Source organism: Tetrao urogallus (genome assembly GCF_951394365.1).
Source record: "Tetrao urogallus genome assembly, chromosome: 1".
NCBI lineage: Eukaryota > Metazoa > Chordata > Aves > Galliformes > Phasianidae > Tetrao > Tetrao urogallus.
This window is the reverse complement of record NC_136813.1, coordinates 101,619,790-101,632,518: the sequence shown is the minus strand read 5'-3', so window position 1 is coordinate 101,632,518 and position 12,729 is coordinate 101,619,790. Positions and strand designations below refer to the sequence as shown.

The 12,729-nt window shown below is 37.6% G+C and overlaps 1 protein-coding gene across 2 annotated transcripts in view; it reads right to left on the bottom strand.

Annotated features, from left to right (window-relative positions):
• Window positions 1-355: 355 nt before the first annotated feature.
• CADM2 (cell adhesion molecule 2) overlaps window positions 356-12,729 on the bottom strand; it is a gene marked incomplete at both ends in the record, with an annotated part of 624,831 nt that continues 612,457 nt past the window's right edge. For both annotated transcript variants that reach the window (XM_079549178.1, XM_079549179.1), the window contains 2 exons: window positions 356-474; window positions 2,019-2,144. In XM_079549178.1, the coding sequence (XP_079405304.1) occupies window positions 356-474; window positions 2,019-2,144 (245 nt within the window). The remainder of the gene's footprint in view (window positions 475-2,018; window positions 2,145-12,729) is intronic.

The following is a 12,729-nucleotide window of genomic DNA, read 5'->3' as shown; positions in this document are numbered from 1 at the left end:
GGGATCACGGTAAAAGAAACTGAAAAAGAAGAAAGCTGTATAACATTTAAAAATGTAGAAAACTTGAATTAAGATGATGATTAACATTGTTAAGGCTGTATATTCAAGCACTGTATGTTAAGAGAGCAGTGGATATGAATTTTAGGCAATAAGAAATGTCCTGCTTTATACACGATGCTGTAATTATAGAATGGGGATGTCAAGAGCTGATTGTTGGTATAAACTGGCTACTTAGAGCAGGTATGCAAGTTAATAAAGATAGCAGAATATGGCAGAAATGAAGTCTGAAAAATGATAGCCAGTTTTCTCCACCATTCAGCCTGATAAGTAAAACTCCAAGATTCTAGTTCTGTATCTAAATGAAATACTCCTTTTTCTCCTCTGCATTGACTTGGCTGCCTTCTGCATTGATAATGGCTGTGTCGGCATCAGGTGCATCTTCAGCTCCTTTTGCTTCGTTTGTTAAATATGTTCCTATAGGAATCAGTACAACAGGAAAAAAAAAAAAAAAAAAAGAAAGAAAAAAGATTAGTTTTTTTTTAGCTTTACATTGTATTATAGGAAGTACATTTCTAACAGTGCTCCAATTGCTTCATGAATGGATGGATACTTTTACATTTTTAGTATGAATGATACTGGTAGGTTCAGCTTTCTACTTTGTCCATGAAATATCTATAGTATTAACACTGGTAATCCACATGCACAAATTCACATCTACTCATAGTAAATTAAAGAAATACCTTAAGAGAAGACCACCTTTTATGTAACTGCAGTAGTATGCAATATATTTTGTAATTATAGAATAAATGATAAAATCTCGGTTATTTCATGGAACAACTATTCACAAAAATCAAATCAACTTTGAAGATTCAGATATTCATAAATGCTTAAAAAAAAAAAAAAAAAAAAAAAAAAGACCACTTCTTTTTTGTACTTCTTTTTACATGATTTTACCTATGCTTAAATTTTACTGAATTGTATTACGGTCATTTCCAGGAATTACAAAACTGAGGTAGTTTCACTAACTAAATCCATTCATATTATACTAGCACACATTTTCATGATCAGGAAATGAATAAAAAGTATTGACCTTGACAACCACCTGCCCCTTCATGAAAAATGTAATTTATGTTGGCATAAGATTTATATGCTTTTGTTCAGAAATGAAAAACAAAAGAGGCACATTTCTACAGGTTTATTTTTCCCCTACATGGTCCAATCAAATTAAAATGTTATTTGCATCAGCTGATGTCTGCTAGCCATATGATTATCCTACCTAAATGATTTAATGAGTTAACACCAATACTAATCCTTTCTTCTAGGCTTTTTTTTTGGTGAGGATAAGCAAATCAACTGGGTTTTAACAACCCAGTCTGCAAGCTATTCAGAGGTTAAATCTCACAAAATGATTTCGGAATTAACTAGGTCAAAATGGGATCACAGAGAGGCTTAGTCAGAAGTCAGTGTCACTCCATCCCTCTTATCTCTGTTGGTGGTGGGGATTCACAATGAAAGGAATAGAATTCTTAAGGTGAAACCCCTGCATAAGGTAAAGCTTGACCTGGGAATGAAACTCTTACTCTGGTGGGACCATTAGCAAAAGAGCTACTGATCTGAAATTTCACAATCAGTATTTAAAATTATTTTTTTAGTGCTTGTTAGAAGTATCAGCACAAGGAAAATCTTGTGTATGTATATAAACATACATCTGTTGACTTGATATACTAGTTAATACTACAAGATCATATAATCAGGTGTCTAGAGCTAAAGGCTAAAATCAAGGGTCACTCTAAATCAATGATTTGTGACATGAACACATAACTAGACATCCTTTGCCTTAGCTAGTCCACTGAAAAACTGGACAGAAATTCAGAGACTTCACTCATGATTAGAGTGTGAATGGAGCTTTCTTGTCCAAACCATTCATCAGATGGGGGAAGGTGAAAGGGAAAAGCATTCCCAAGTGAAATCATGCCTTGCTTCCAAAAGGGATAGAAGTTCCACTAAATCTATCCTACCTTTATGTCTTGCCAGGTATCGACCAAGGAGAATTATAGAACAAAGTGTTACAAAGACAACTACAGCCACTATTCCTCCTATTAGAGCGTGGTCAGGTCCGGTCTGTCCAGCCAAAGCATTTGGATCTACAGGGAGAAACAAAAACCAAAAATGGTCCTACACAGAAAAAAACTGACAGGAAAAAATCACAATACCAAGTTTTACACTGATCATCCTGAAAATAGGGCATTTCCCTCTTTAATATTTAGCATGGTTATTCCCACATTTACTACCCATATCTTATCAACAACACAGTGCCGCTTGTATTCCCAGACTGTCAAAGCCCTGAGGACATCACAGTTATGAAAAATATTACCTTCTTCTTCTTTGGCAGAGGTTATTAAATGGGAAAGGTTTCTGGTTTTGTCCTCGTCATTTTACAACTGAAAACCTGGCCACAGCTATTTATAGAAGGAAAAACAAGGAACCGAGAATTGGGGATCAGATAGCATCAGCAGAATAGTGTCTGCATAATACATAATTTATAGACCTGATTCTCAGTGGGGAACCCTTATATATTCTCTTCCTCTCATTCCTATCCTATTGCACCAGAAATAAAAAGGCAGATAAAGTGCAGCCTTGCAAAGTCCCTCTACACATGGCTGAGTCTGCATGAATTTGGTCAGATAAAGGTATCGGGCAACCTGAAAGATCATCATTCATTTTCAATCCTCGGTTTGAGAGTTTACTATGAATACTCAATTAGTACACAAACGGAACGAGCTGTAATATATTCAACAGTGTATTCTCATGTCCACTTTACTAACTCTGGACAAGGTGCTACAATGAATGTTGTCAGATTTGAGCCTTCTGTGCTGGTCACCTGTCTATTCTGTTGGCTGGTGCTTTATGAATATTGCAAAGAATACTGGGAAATGACACTATTTAGAGGTGGGTAATTCTCTGGAACTTTTGAACAATGAATGAGCAATCTTTGTCAGCTGAAATATGCAAAAGGAAGAAAATATTACATCAAAGAATCATGTTAAGATTTCTGTTTTGATGAAAGCGCCTCAGCTACATGGTAATAGTAATTCTCTCAAGATGCTATTAGCATGTTCTCTATGTTGCTGTCAGTCTATACACACTGTTTCAAGGGCATTTCCCTTGTAGCAGCCATTTATATTCTACAAGTAGTCTGCAAACAATTTCTTTTTGCAAAGCAGAAAGGCAGAAAAAATATTTACAGATAAAAGAAGGCTACCCTGCAAAGACAATTAAAGTCCCTCTGATAATGCTTAGGAAGTGTGATTGTGTGACACCACAATTACGTTATGCTGACCAAGATCACCGTTTAATGGTGAGATGTATTTACATATCTACATACACACGTATGTATAAACATAGCATTATTCAGATGAAATGAAAGAGGCATGCTTTCCCCTCTCTTTGCAAAACATCAGCCACATGGAAACTCGAAGTTTGTTGGAGCACGCAGCAGTATGGGTCATGGTAATAGATACTGTTCTGCTCTTTACAGTCCCTGAACCCCTGAAGCATGGCTTCCTCCCCTGCTGCTGGCTTCAGATCTCCCAACCGTCTTCTGGCTGCTAAGAGGACTTATGGAAAAATGGCCACAGCACTTCTGCAGACATCACAGCAAACTAGTTAGGGACCTCAAGAAAGCTAGAAACACATTATAAAGTCCACTGTCCCTGCCCCTTCTCCATCCTCACGAAAATTCTGGCTCGCTATGTTGAGGAGGGGGGTTCAATTCAAAAGGCCATCGTCTCTATTTTGATCAAGAAGGACCCTCATCTCTGTGTGCCAGCAGCCTTGCGGGAAAAGGCAGGAGGGCTGAAATCTCATCCTGCCAGAGCCACAGCTTGGAGCCCACAGCCATCCTTCCCCAGGCCTTGCAGAGGCTCTGCTTTCAACAGCGCTTAGAAGGCAGTGATTACTCACTTGAGAAAATGGAAGGTGACAGCTTGCTGCAGGACTTTCAGTCTGCTTGAGCCATCTAGCAAATTCCTCCTTCTGTGGTGCCTGTGGCAAAGTTGCTGTAAACCTGCTTCCAGCAGCAAAAAGCAGCACCAATTTTGGCACTCAGGAGGAGCAATGTCCGTAAGTGCTGTATGTAATTTGCAGGAGATGCTCTTCCCCAGATACTGGGCAGGAGCAGGATGAATTTGTTTTCCCACTGATATACTTACATACTTGCTAATATAGTAGCATTAAAATTAACAAGTGAAAGGCAATATTTTGAGGGATAATATCCTTCCTAATGTAGAGTATAATACAGAGAAGGACTAGCATTGCACTTCATCCAGAGGTACTTTTTGAAAAGCTGATTGCAGCATACAAGCTCAATACCCAGATTTACACATCACTCTTATGTGAGCTTTAATAAGCACTGCAGACAGAAATTGTCGCATAAAGGTAATCACTATACACTGAAGTGAATATGCCTGTGTTTTCATCCTCAAGCGCTTTCCAGCATGTAGGTCCTTTCTTTAGCATACCTGATGCAGTGGACTGCTTATGATGAAGATTAATGAGATTCTACTGTTCCTAAAGTTTGACATTTTTAGCCTTAAATTTTAGTTCTTCATTGAAATGCAAAAATAGTATTGTATTGCCATTGAGAGAGAACTTTATGTTTCTCAATTTTTGTAAGATTATATTGATAAATATTGTCACAGAAGTCTATTCACAAAGAAACTGTCTATGAACTACTTTCATTCTCAAGAAGCCAAAAAAAGAAGATCCAGAGAACTACAGGCCAGTCAGCCTCACCTCTGTGCCTAGCAAGACGGTGGAGCAGATTGGAAATGGATAATAAATATGAGGTGATTTGTGGTGACCAACATGGTTTCACGAAGGGCAAGACATGTCTGATAAAGATGATAGTCTTTCATGATGGAGTTATGGTAGGTAAAGGAAGGGCAACTAACATCATCTACCTGGATTTGCGCAAAGTTTTTGACACTGTCCTGCACAACATCCTGATTACAAAATTGGAGAAAAATGGATGAATTGACTACTTGTTGGATAAGGAATTGGCTGGATGTCTGCACTCAGAGTTGCATTAAACGGCTCAGTGTCCGATTGGAAACTGGCAATGAGTGGTGTTTCTCAGAGATCAGTACTGGGACTGGTGCTATTTAATGTCTTTGTAGGCTGTATGGACAATGGGATTGAGTGCACCATAGCAAATTTGTAGATGGCACCAAGCTGAGTGGTGCAGATGATATGCCAGATAAAAGGGATGCTATCCAGAGGGACCTGGACAGGCTTATGCCAACCTCATGAAGTTTGACATGGGCAAGTACAAAGTCCTGCAACTCATGTGAGGCAATCCCAAGTACAGACAGAGACTGGGTGGAGAAAGGCTTGAGAGCAGCCCTGAGGAGACGGATTTGGGGGTCTCAGTTGATGAAAGACTCAACATGATTTGGCAATGTGCACTTGCAGTCCAAAAGGCCAATTGTATCCTGGATTGCATCAAGAGAAGTGTGCCAGCAGGTTGAGGGTAATGACCCCACCCCTCTACTCTGCTCTCATGAGTACTGTGTCCAGTTCTGGAGTCCCTAGCACAAGAAGGATATGACTCAGTTGGAGCAGGTCCAGAGAAGGACCATGAAGGTGATCAGAGGGCAGTAGCATCTCTCCTATGAGGACAGGCTGAGAGAGTTGGTGCTCTTCAGTCTGGAGAAGGCTCCAAGAGGACTTCAGAGCAGCCCTCCAGTATCTGCAGGGGACCTACAGGAAAACTGGGGAGAAACTTTTTATAAGTGCATGTAATGACAGGAGGAGGGAAAATGTTCTTTTTACTGCAAGTGGGTAGATTTAGACTAGCTGTTAGGAAGAAAATCTTTAGTGTGAGGGTGGTGAGACACTGGAACAGGATGCCAAGTGAGGTTGTGAATGACCCTTCCCTGGAGGCATTCAAGGTCAAGCTGGATGGGGCTTTGAGCAAACTGGTCTAGTGGGAGGTGTCCCTGACTATAGCAGGAGGGTTGGAACTACATAATCTTAAAGGCCCCTTTCAACCCAAACCATTCTATGATTCAGTGATTATTACCACAGAAAAAATAATCTTTTTAAAAGAAAAAAAATGTAAGGAAGGAATGGATGGAAGGGAAAGAAGTGGAGAAAGATCTTCACAAGAAGCCAATATTTTGGGGGGGAAACAAGCATCCTTTCATAGCAAAATGAAAACCTGCACAATATAAACAATGCTATGAACAGGAAGTGCTTCTCATAGAAATTTTCTCCTCATTGAAAAATAATGTTAACATTAAATATAAATATGCTCTACATTATGCATGCTGTGTAATGCACTATACATTTGCCATTCATTAAATGACCTAAGCCCCATGCCTGAATTATAGATCTGGAACTATCTACCATCTCATAAATAATTACTGTGTCAAAATGTTCCTGAACAGTAGCCGAAAGACAGAAAAACAGGGGTTTGGAAAATATAGCATTTTGTATTTTAGATATTTATAGAGTGACCATACACAATCTTCCAAGTGCTCTAGGCGTTTTTATTACCAGCTCTCTTCAGGGAGGATGCCCTTTATTATCTTCATGAGTTTTACCTGGTCTTAGCCTGACACACTCGTAACTCCAGTAAATAATGTCTTAATTATACAATTGTGCAATAAATTCTCATAATCAAGGGAAGAAATAAAAAAGGGATTAGTTTGTTAGACTGTTTTCTACTGCAAGAGCACAATAAACTAAAATAGTAATTGCCTGAGACACAGAAATTCAAAGTTCTTTATTAGTCTAGATCTTCAAAGATCAGTTCTTATACTGTTTATTTTACTCTTTGATTGGACTAAAGAAATCTTATAGCAAGACAATGCCAGTAAAGCCAAGGAGTCTTTTTTATTTGTTTCTGTCCTAAATTTAGGAAGTACTTTCGAAATACTGATTGCTGATACAGTGACATTTTCAGCTTCTCAGATTTACCCATTACTGTTTGTTCACAGACTTACAGAGATAACATACTTAAAATGAGTAAGAGGAAAGTAATAGATCATTCATTAAGAAGTGACACACATTGGATAAGACTTTACACCTATTAAATAAGGAGATAAGTGCATTTTCTGACTGAATGACTAAGTTTCAGCGTAGAATATTTTTATGTGATTTCACACATTAGCTAAGCAGAGAAATGCTGAAACAGTTTTTCATGCTTTTGCATAAAGTATATGATAATTATCCATCTAATTTCATTTTCTTCCTGCATAAGTTTCCTTTTTATTTATGCACAGTTGACTTGACTGAGCAGGCTGCAGGAAGGGGTCACATAACCCTTTTCCAAGCAATGGGAGAAAAAGAGCTGTGTATGCTGAAATGGTAGCATATTTTGGGGAATATGCTCAAGTAGACCTCTTTATTGTAAAGCTTAATTTTTGGCCCTGGTGATGAACTAAAAAAGTTACACAAAAATCACTTTGAGTATGACATGCTGAGCTTTTAGGGACCTAAAGTAATCATTTGTTTTGACCATTTATACTAAAAGAAAAATTGGAAATAAAGGCAATAATTTGCTCCAGAGCTTAAAATGCATTCTCAAAATGAAGACAAATTAAGCAGACATTATTTGAAAATAACTGTTCCTTAAGGCTGGGAAAAAAAAGGGATGTCCCATTTCTGACAAGTGCTGAAACCCCCAGCCTACAGTCACTTTTACTGATTTCATGAATAATCCATTACTTAGGCAAAATAGGACTGTTCCAGCAAGAAATCCTGTGGTGTAGCACCAAGTCACAATTTATGTGGCAGCAAAATCTCTTCAAGTAATTCCTCCTCCTTTCCAGGGCCTGTTATCATTCCCAGTACAATTTGCAAAGCATTCATACTTTGGGCAAAGATACTGTTTAAAGGGCCTGGCACAAAATCAGATCAATAAAGCAATGTGCATTTGGGGTTGAGGAGATCCAAAGCACAAAAAGAAACCCCACTTTGTCCTATTTGAAGAGTGTTGAGTTTATGCAAATGAAGAAGGGTAAGGTGAGAATGTGCAGTGGAAAGCAATGAAAGCTTCTGGAGAAAATCTAGCAAGGAACCACATCTACATGTTTGAGTACTTTTAAGTGCCTTTGTGAAATAAAATGCTAAAATTACAGAAAGCAAGTAATGGACAGGACTCTTTAGTTCTTCCTTTTGAATTTTGAGAAGTTCACCAGTGAATATAAGCTAAATTAGAAATATTCCCCTTCACTAAGACATATTTCAGCTGAGCTTCCTAAAGAAAGAGAGCTTTTGTGATCATGCTCTTTCATTCTCTTCAAATTGCTTACTTAGGAACTATGGATCAATTACAACCAATTTTAAGAGACAGTATAGATCTCAAGATCATTGTTTTCCTGTAACTATCCTGAAAGAACAGGATGCCGCAGGAGCTCAGACCTCATTAGATATCAGAGAACCTGCAGGAAGGATGCCTTTAGAAAAACCCTAATAGAGACAAAAAGCTTCATACAAAATCTGTGCCCTGAGATCAATTTTTCAATAAAGGTTTCTCCCCATTGTGATTTCTTTGGCATATAATAAAGCACAGGTCCCTTTTGAAGCTTTTCACACCGTTAGGAGACATTTGTAACACCTCAACTCTTTCCCCAGTGCCTTCTTGTCTCATAATCGGTCAGCTCATGCTGCAGCATTTAGATAATTCAGTTTAAAAGTCAGTCAACCAAAAAAAAAAAAAAAAAAGGACTAAGGAATTTACTCACAAATATGGATAGTAGGTAGGGCTCCGTTGACAGCTGACAAGGTGTTTGATTTAGGAATAGGAATAGTAGCTGTGGTGCTGTCTGTGATAAGTGCTTGTGAGGAAATTTTACCCATTTTAGCATCTTCATTTGGGCTCCCCACAGCTCAATTTTCCCTTCCTGGCCTGGAGTGCTGAAACAGGTACTTTTAATCTCATTTTGTAATATGCCACTAACCACTAAAATACATGTACTTGAAACTTGTGAAAGTATTGTTAAGGAGGAAAAGAAAGTTTCTAAACCCTCATTTAAATTGCAAAGAGTAGCTGCCCAAAGGGGTTGGTAGTGAAATTTGTTGAAAATGTGTTTTGTTATTAACCAGTTTTGAACTTAAAATATGTGACAGCCTTCCTTTTACTTCAGTGCCTGAAGCAAAGAAGAACAAAACAGAGTGCTAATATGCAGCATATATAAACTGCTGTTTTAATAGGAGAACATCATCAACCATAGAGAAGACAGACAGAAAAAAGTTCACTTGTAAACCTTCAAAAGAATTGATAGCCTTTTCTTCTGGTATTACCGCAGTAGCACATTTGTCACATTTTGCCTCTAAATGTTTTTTCTTTCTTTCTTCTTTTTTTTTTTTTTTTCTTCCCCCATAGCACTGAATTATGTATACATTCCTATTAAGAAGAGCCCACATCCCAGAAGGATAAAAGCCCCACTAATGTGTCAACAGATGAATCTACAGCTCCTTTTGAGAGATCATGTTGTTCTCATGAATCTGAGATTTCTTTCAGTGAAGGTAAAACATCACATCTTCTGATGTGTATTCGTGAATAAGGGGCCCTTGTCCAAGGTAAATAAAAATATTACCCATATCTATTACTAATTTTTTTGCTTTTGGTGCTAATAAGAGAGCTGTATATCTACACTGGGTAAGAAATGGAAAATTTAATATTTTGTAGGGTCCTTAGAGCCTCGTTCCAGATTTTCTGCCTCGTCTATTATTTCATTGACACAGTTACTCAAAGTTTTTTCTTTTTTTTTTCTTTTTCTTTTTCAATCGTTCTTTAAAAGCTCCAGCTTTCTGAAGGGAACATGTCTTCTAATTAGAGCACACAACAGACTTCTCTTATTGACATTATATTTCGTCCTTCAATAAACTCATTAATTTCTTTAGACCTTGGCGTAGAAAAACAAACAAAAAACCTAATATCTGCAAACTTTTCATCTTTCTTTTTGTAGAGAATAATGAAGAGAAGAAATACTTGCAGACAATCCAGCTATAACTTCTGGCTACTAAGGAAGGGGGATGTGGGGAAACAGAAAACTGGCAGAAATGACTGTAAAATTTCTGTTAAGCCTGTCTTTCCGAGTGAGTTATATGGTAGGCTGCAGCACAACAGCCAGGGGATGGATTAACTCTGCTTCCAGCATTTTAATTTTCATCTTCTTCTGAAGTTCCAGAATGCTCAGTGTCTCCCTCCATTGCACAAACAAAGCAAAGCAGATTGAAGCTTGGAAACTGCAGCCTATTAGACATAAAAAAAAAAAAAAAAAAAAAAAAAAAAAAAAAAAAAAAAAGCCAACCCTACCTAGAAAGTCAAGATGCACGATTTCCTATTTTCTGAGAAAAAACTGCATTTTGTGTCATCTTTCCTCTAACGATTTTCCATCAATAAGCATAGGAGGATCTCTGCTTTTTTTTGTTTTCTTCATCAACAATTAAGGACAGACACCAGCTGGAGTAGGTGTGCATATGTATGCACAACTCCTTTTCTTGACACCAGAAGTTAATTATCTATATAAATAATGAATAATTCCCTAATTAACACAGAAACTGGAGATGCCAGTGAACTCTCCTGCTCTCTTTGTTGTAGTACCTTATAGCTGTGACTTTTGGTCACTTCCTACAGATTTCAGCTTGCCAAGCAGAACATGCAGACAAATGTCTGTATGAGAAGGGGAGTGTGTGTGTATGCTCAGCAGGTTCTGAACTCAGGTACCTCTTGCTGCCATATGGTCTCTTCCAGTCTTATCATTTGCAGACAATGAGAAAGCCATGCCTTGTCACCACAACTGCACATCACAAACTGTGATCAGATTGTTTAAAGATAATCCCTCAAAGCACTTAAGAAAGTAATTCTGCTAGCCAGTAGCTTCTGGAAAGTAGTATAATATTTCCCAGAATGACTTTTTTTGCCACTTTGTTTTTATGTTTATGTACAGACTCCCTCACAAATTGTTTTTCAGAGTTAATCAGTACCACCGTATAGCTCATCTAAACCTTCTACCTCAGGTAAGCAGTGCAAGAAAGATCAACTTTCAGCTAAGAAATGATATTTAACAAATGTAGAACTTCAGTAAAGCGTAGATAGAGAGGAAGTTGTTCCCAATGGCAGAAGCTAGAGTAAGTAAGGCAGAGAAGCAGATTTAAAGCTAGCAGAGAATATCCACGGTTGTATAAGGAACAGAGAAGCATGAGTGGATCCACATTTGCACAAGGTATGGTGGATTTAATCAATTCAGGAAAGTTTTCAAAGGGAGAAAGGCAGAAGAAAGAAAGGCAGTTTTAATTTATTTGAAGAACAGTTCTAATTGAAACTTACTCCATACTGGAAGAAAACCTATTGTTCAAATGAATTCTTTATGCTGGTCATACTAAGTTCTCCTTACCAAAACAGATTAGAATAATTATAAACCTATACAACATCAAAATACCTCAGTAAACCATCCACTTACAGCCGGAATCTGTCACCTTAGTCATGCTGAAGAGCAATTTAATCTGCCGTGAGATTACTCAGTATGAATAACTGCAACAGAATTTCCTCTTCGGCAGTTAATAGCATATTTTATCTGTCAATATATCTCTAGAAGATTAGCTAGGCATACTTGTGGTTAGGGTAACTGATCCAAGGAAGGCTGTTGACTGGCTCAGATAATCTCAGAAACAGAGAGGTGAGAAACATTAGTGGAGATAGACTTGTAATTCTAAGTAATAGAAAAAATGTGTAAATTATTGGGAGGAAAGTGAATACTCCTGTTAACATTTTAGGCATCTTTTATGGCCATTTTAATTAGGGCATAAAATCCTATGTAAATTCTTTGGAATAATGACAACCTCCATTAGTGAAGTTTCTGTCCAAGCAGTAAGACTATCTTCAATTTGTTGGAATTATTGCCAGTGGTTCAACTGAATGCCATTCATTCTTCATGCCAACTCTCCACTAATGGAAACAACAATATTTTCTTCATTTAATAATGACATGGTTGGTGGAATTCAATATCTTAACCAAATTTTCCCCTGGGATCATTAAGACTTCGTTGTTTTCAGAAGTCTTAAAGTTAAATACCATCCAGCTATTAGTAAGAGATCGTTTACTCTTACTGTCATTGATTGGTAATGGATTTGTTATGAATAAGGTCAGTCTTTGCTTTCCTAGAGGACTGTTGTATTCATAAAAAATTATGCTGTGCTAGTTTTGGTTTATGGGGCTACTTTTTTTGAACTCAGCAGCATGTGTTCATTTCTAGCAGCACTCACAGTCTCTGTTGTCAGCACTGTTAGCTGCAATACATGAGGATTCTACCATGGGGGTCACATCCACACTAGTATGTAACTGACAGATTCATTTCCTACCATCTCTGGAGACAGCCACAAGGACTGAAAAATTCAGAGGTCCAGTGTAATTACTATGTATATTTCAGATTAAATAAATGCGATAAAAGCCTCCATCTGGCTGTTGATCAAATGTGCAAAGGCAGGCTGATTTTCAGTGACATATTACAATATGTCTCTTGTAAAAGTCCCAAATGCCATTCTGTAAATTACTTACATTTGGGATTACTTGACTATGGCAGACAGAAATATTACTCACTGCTTAAGTGTTGCCTACTGGGAGTATGAGAGACATGGGCTAATCTTAAAGTTGTTAAGCAAGGCATTAAGAAATAATGGGGCCATGTTTATTTACTAAATGGTGATTATGCTCACACT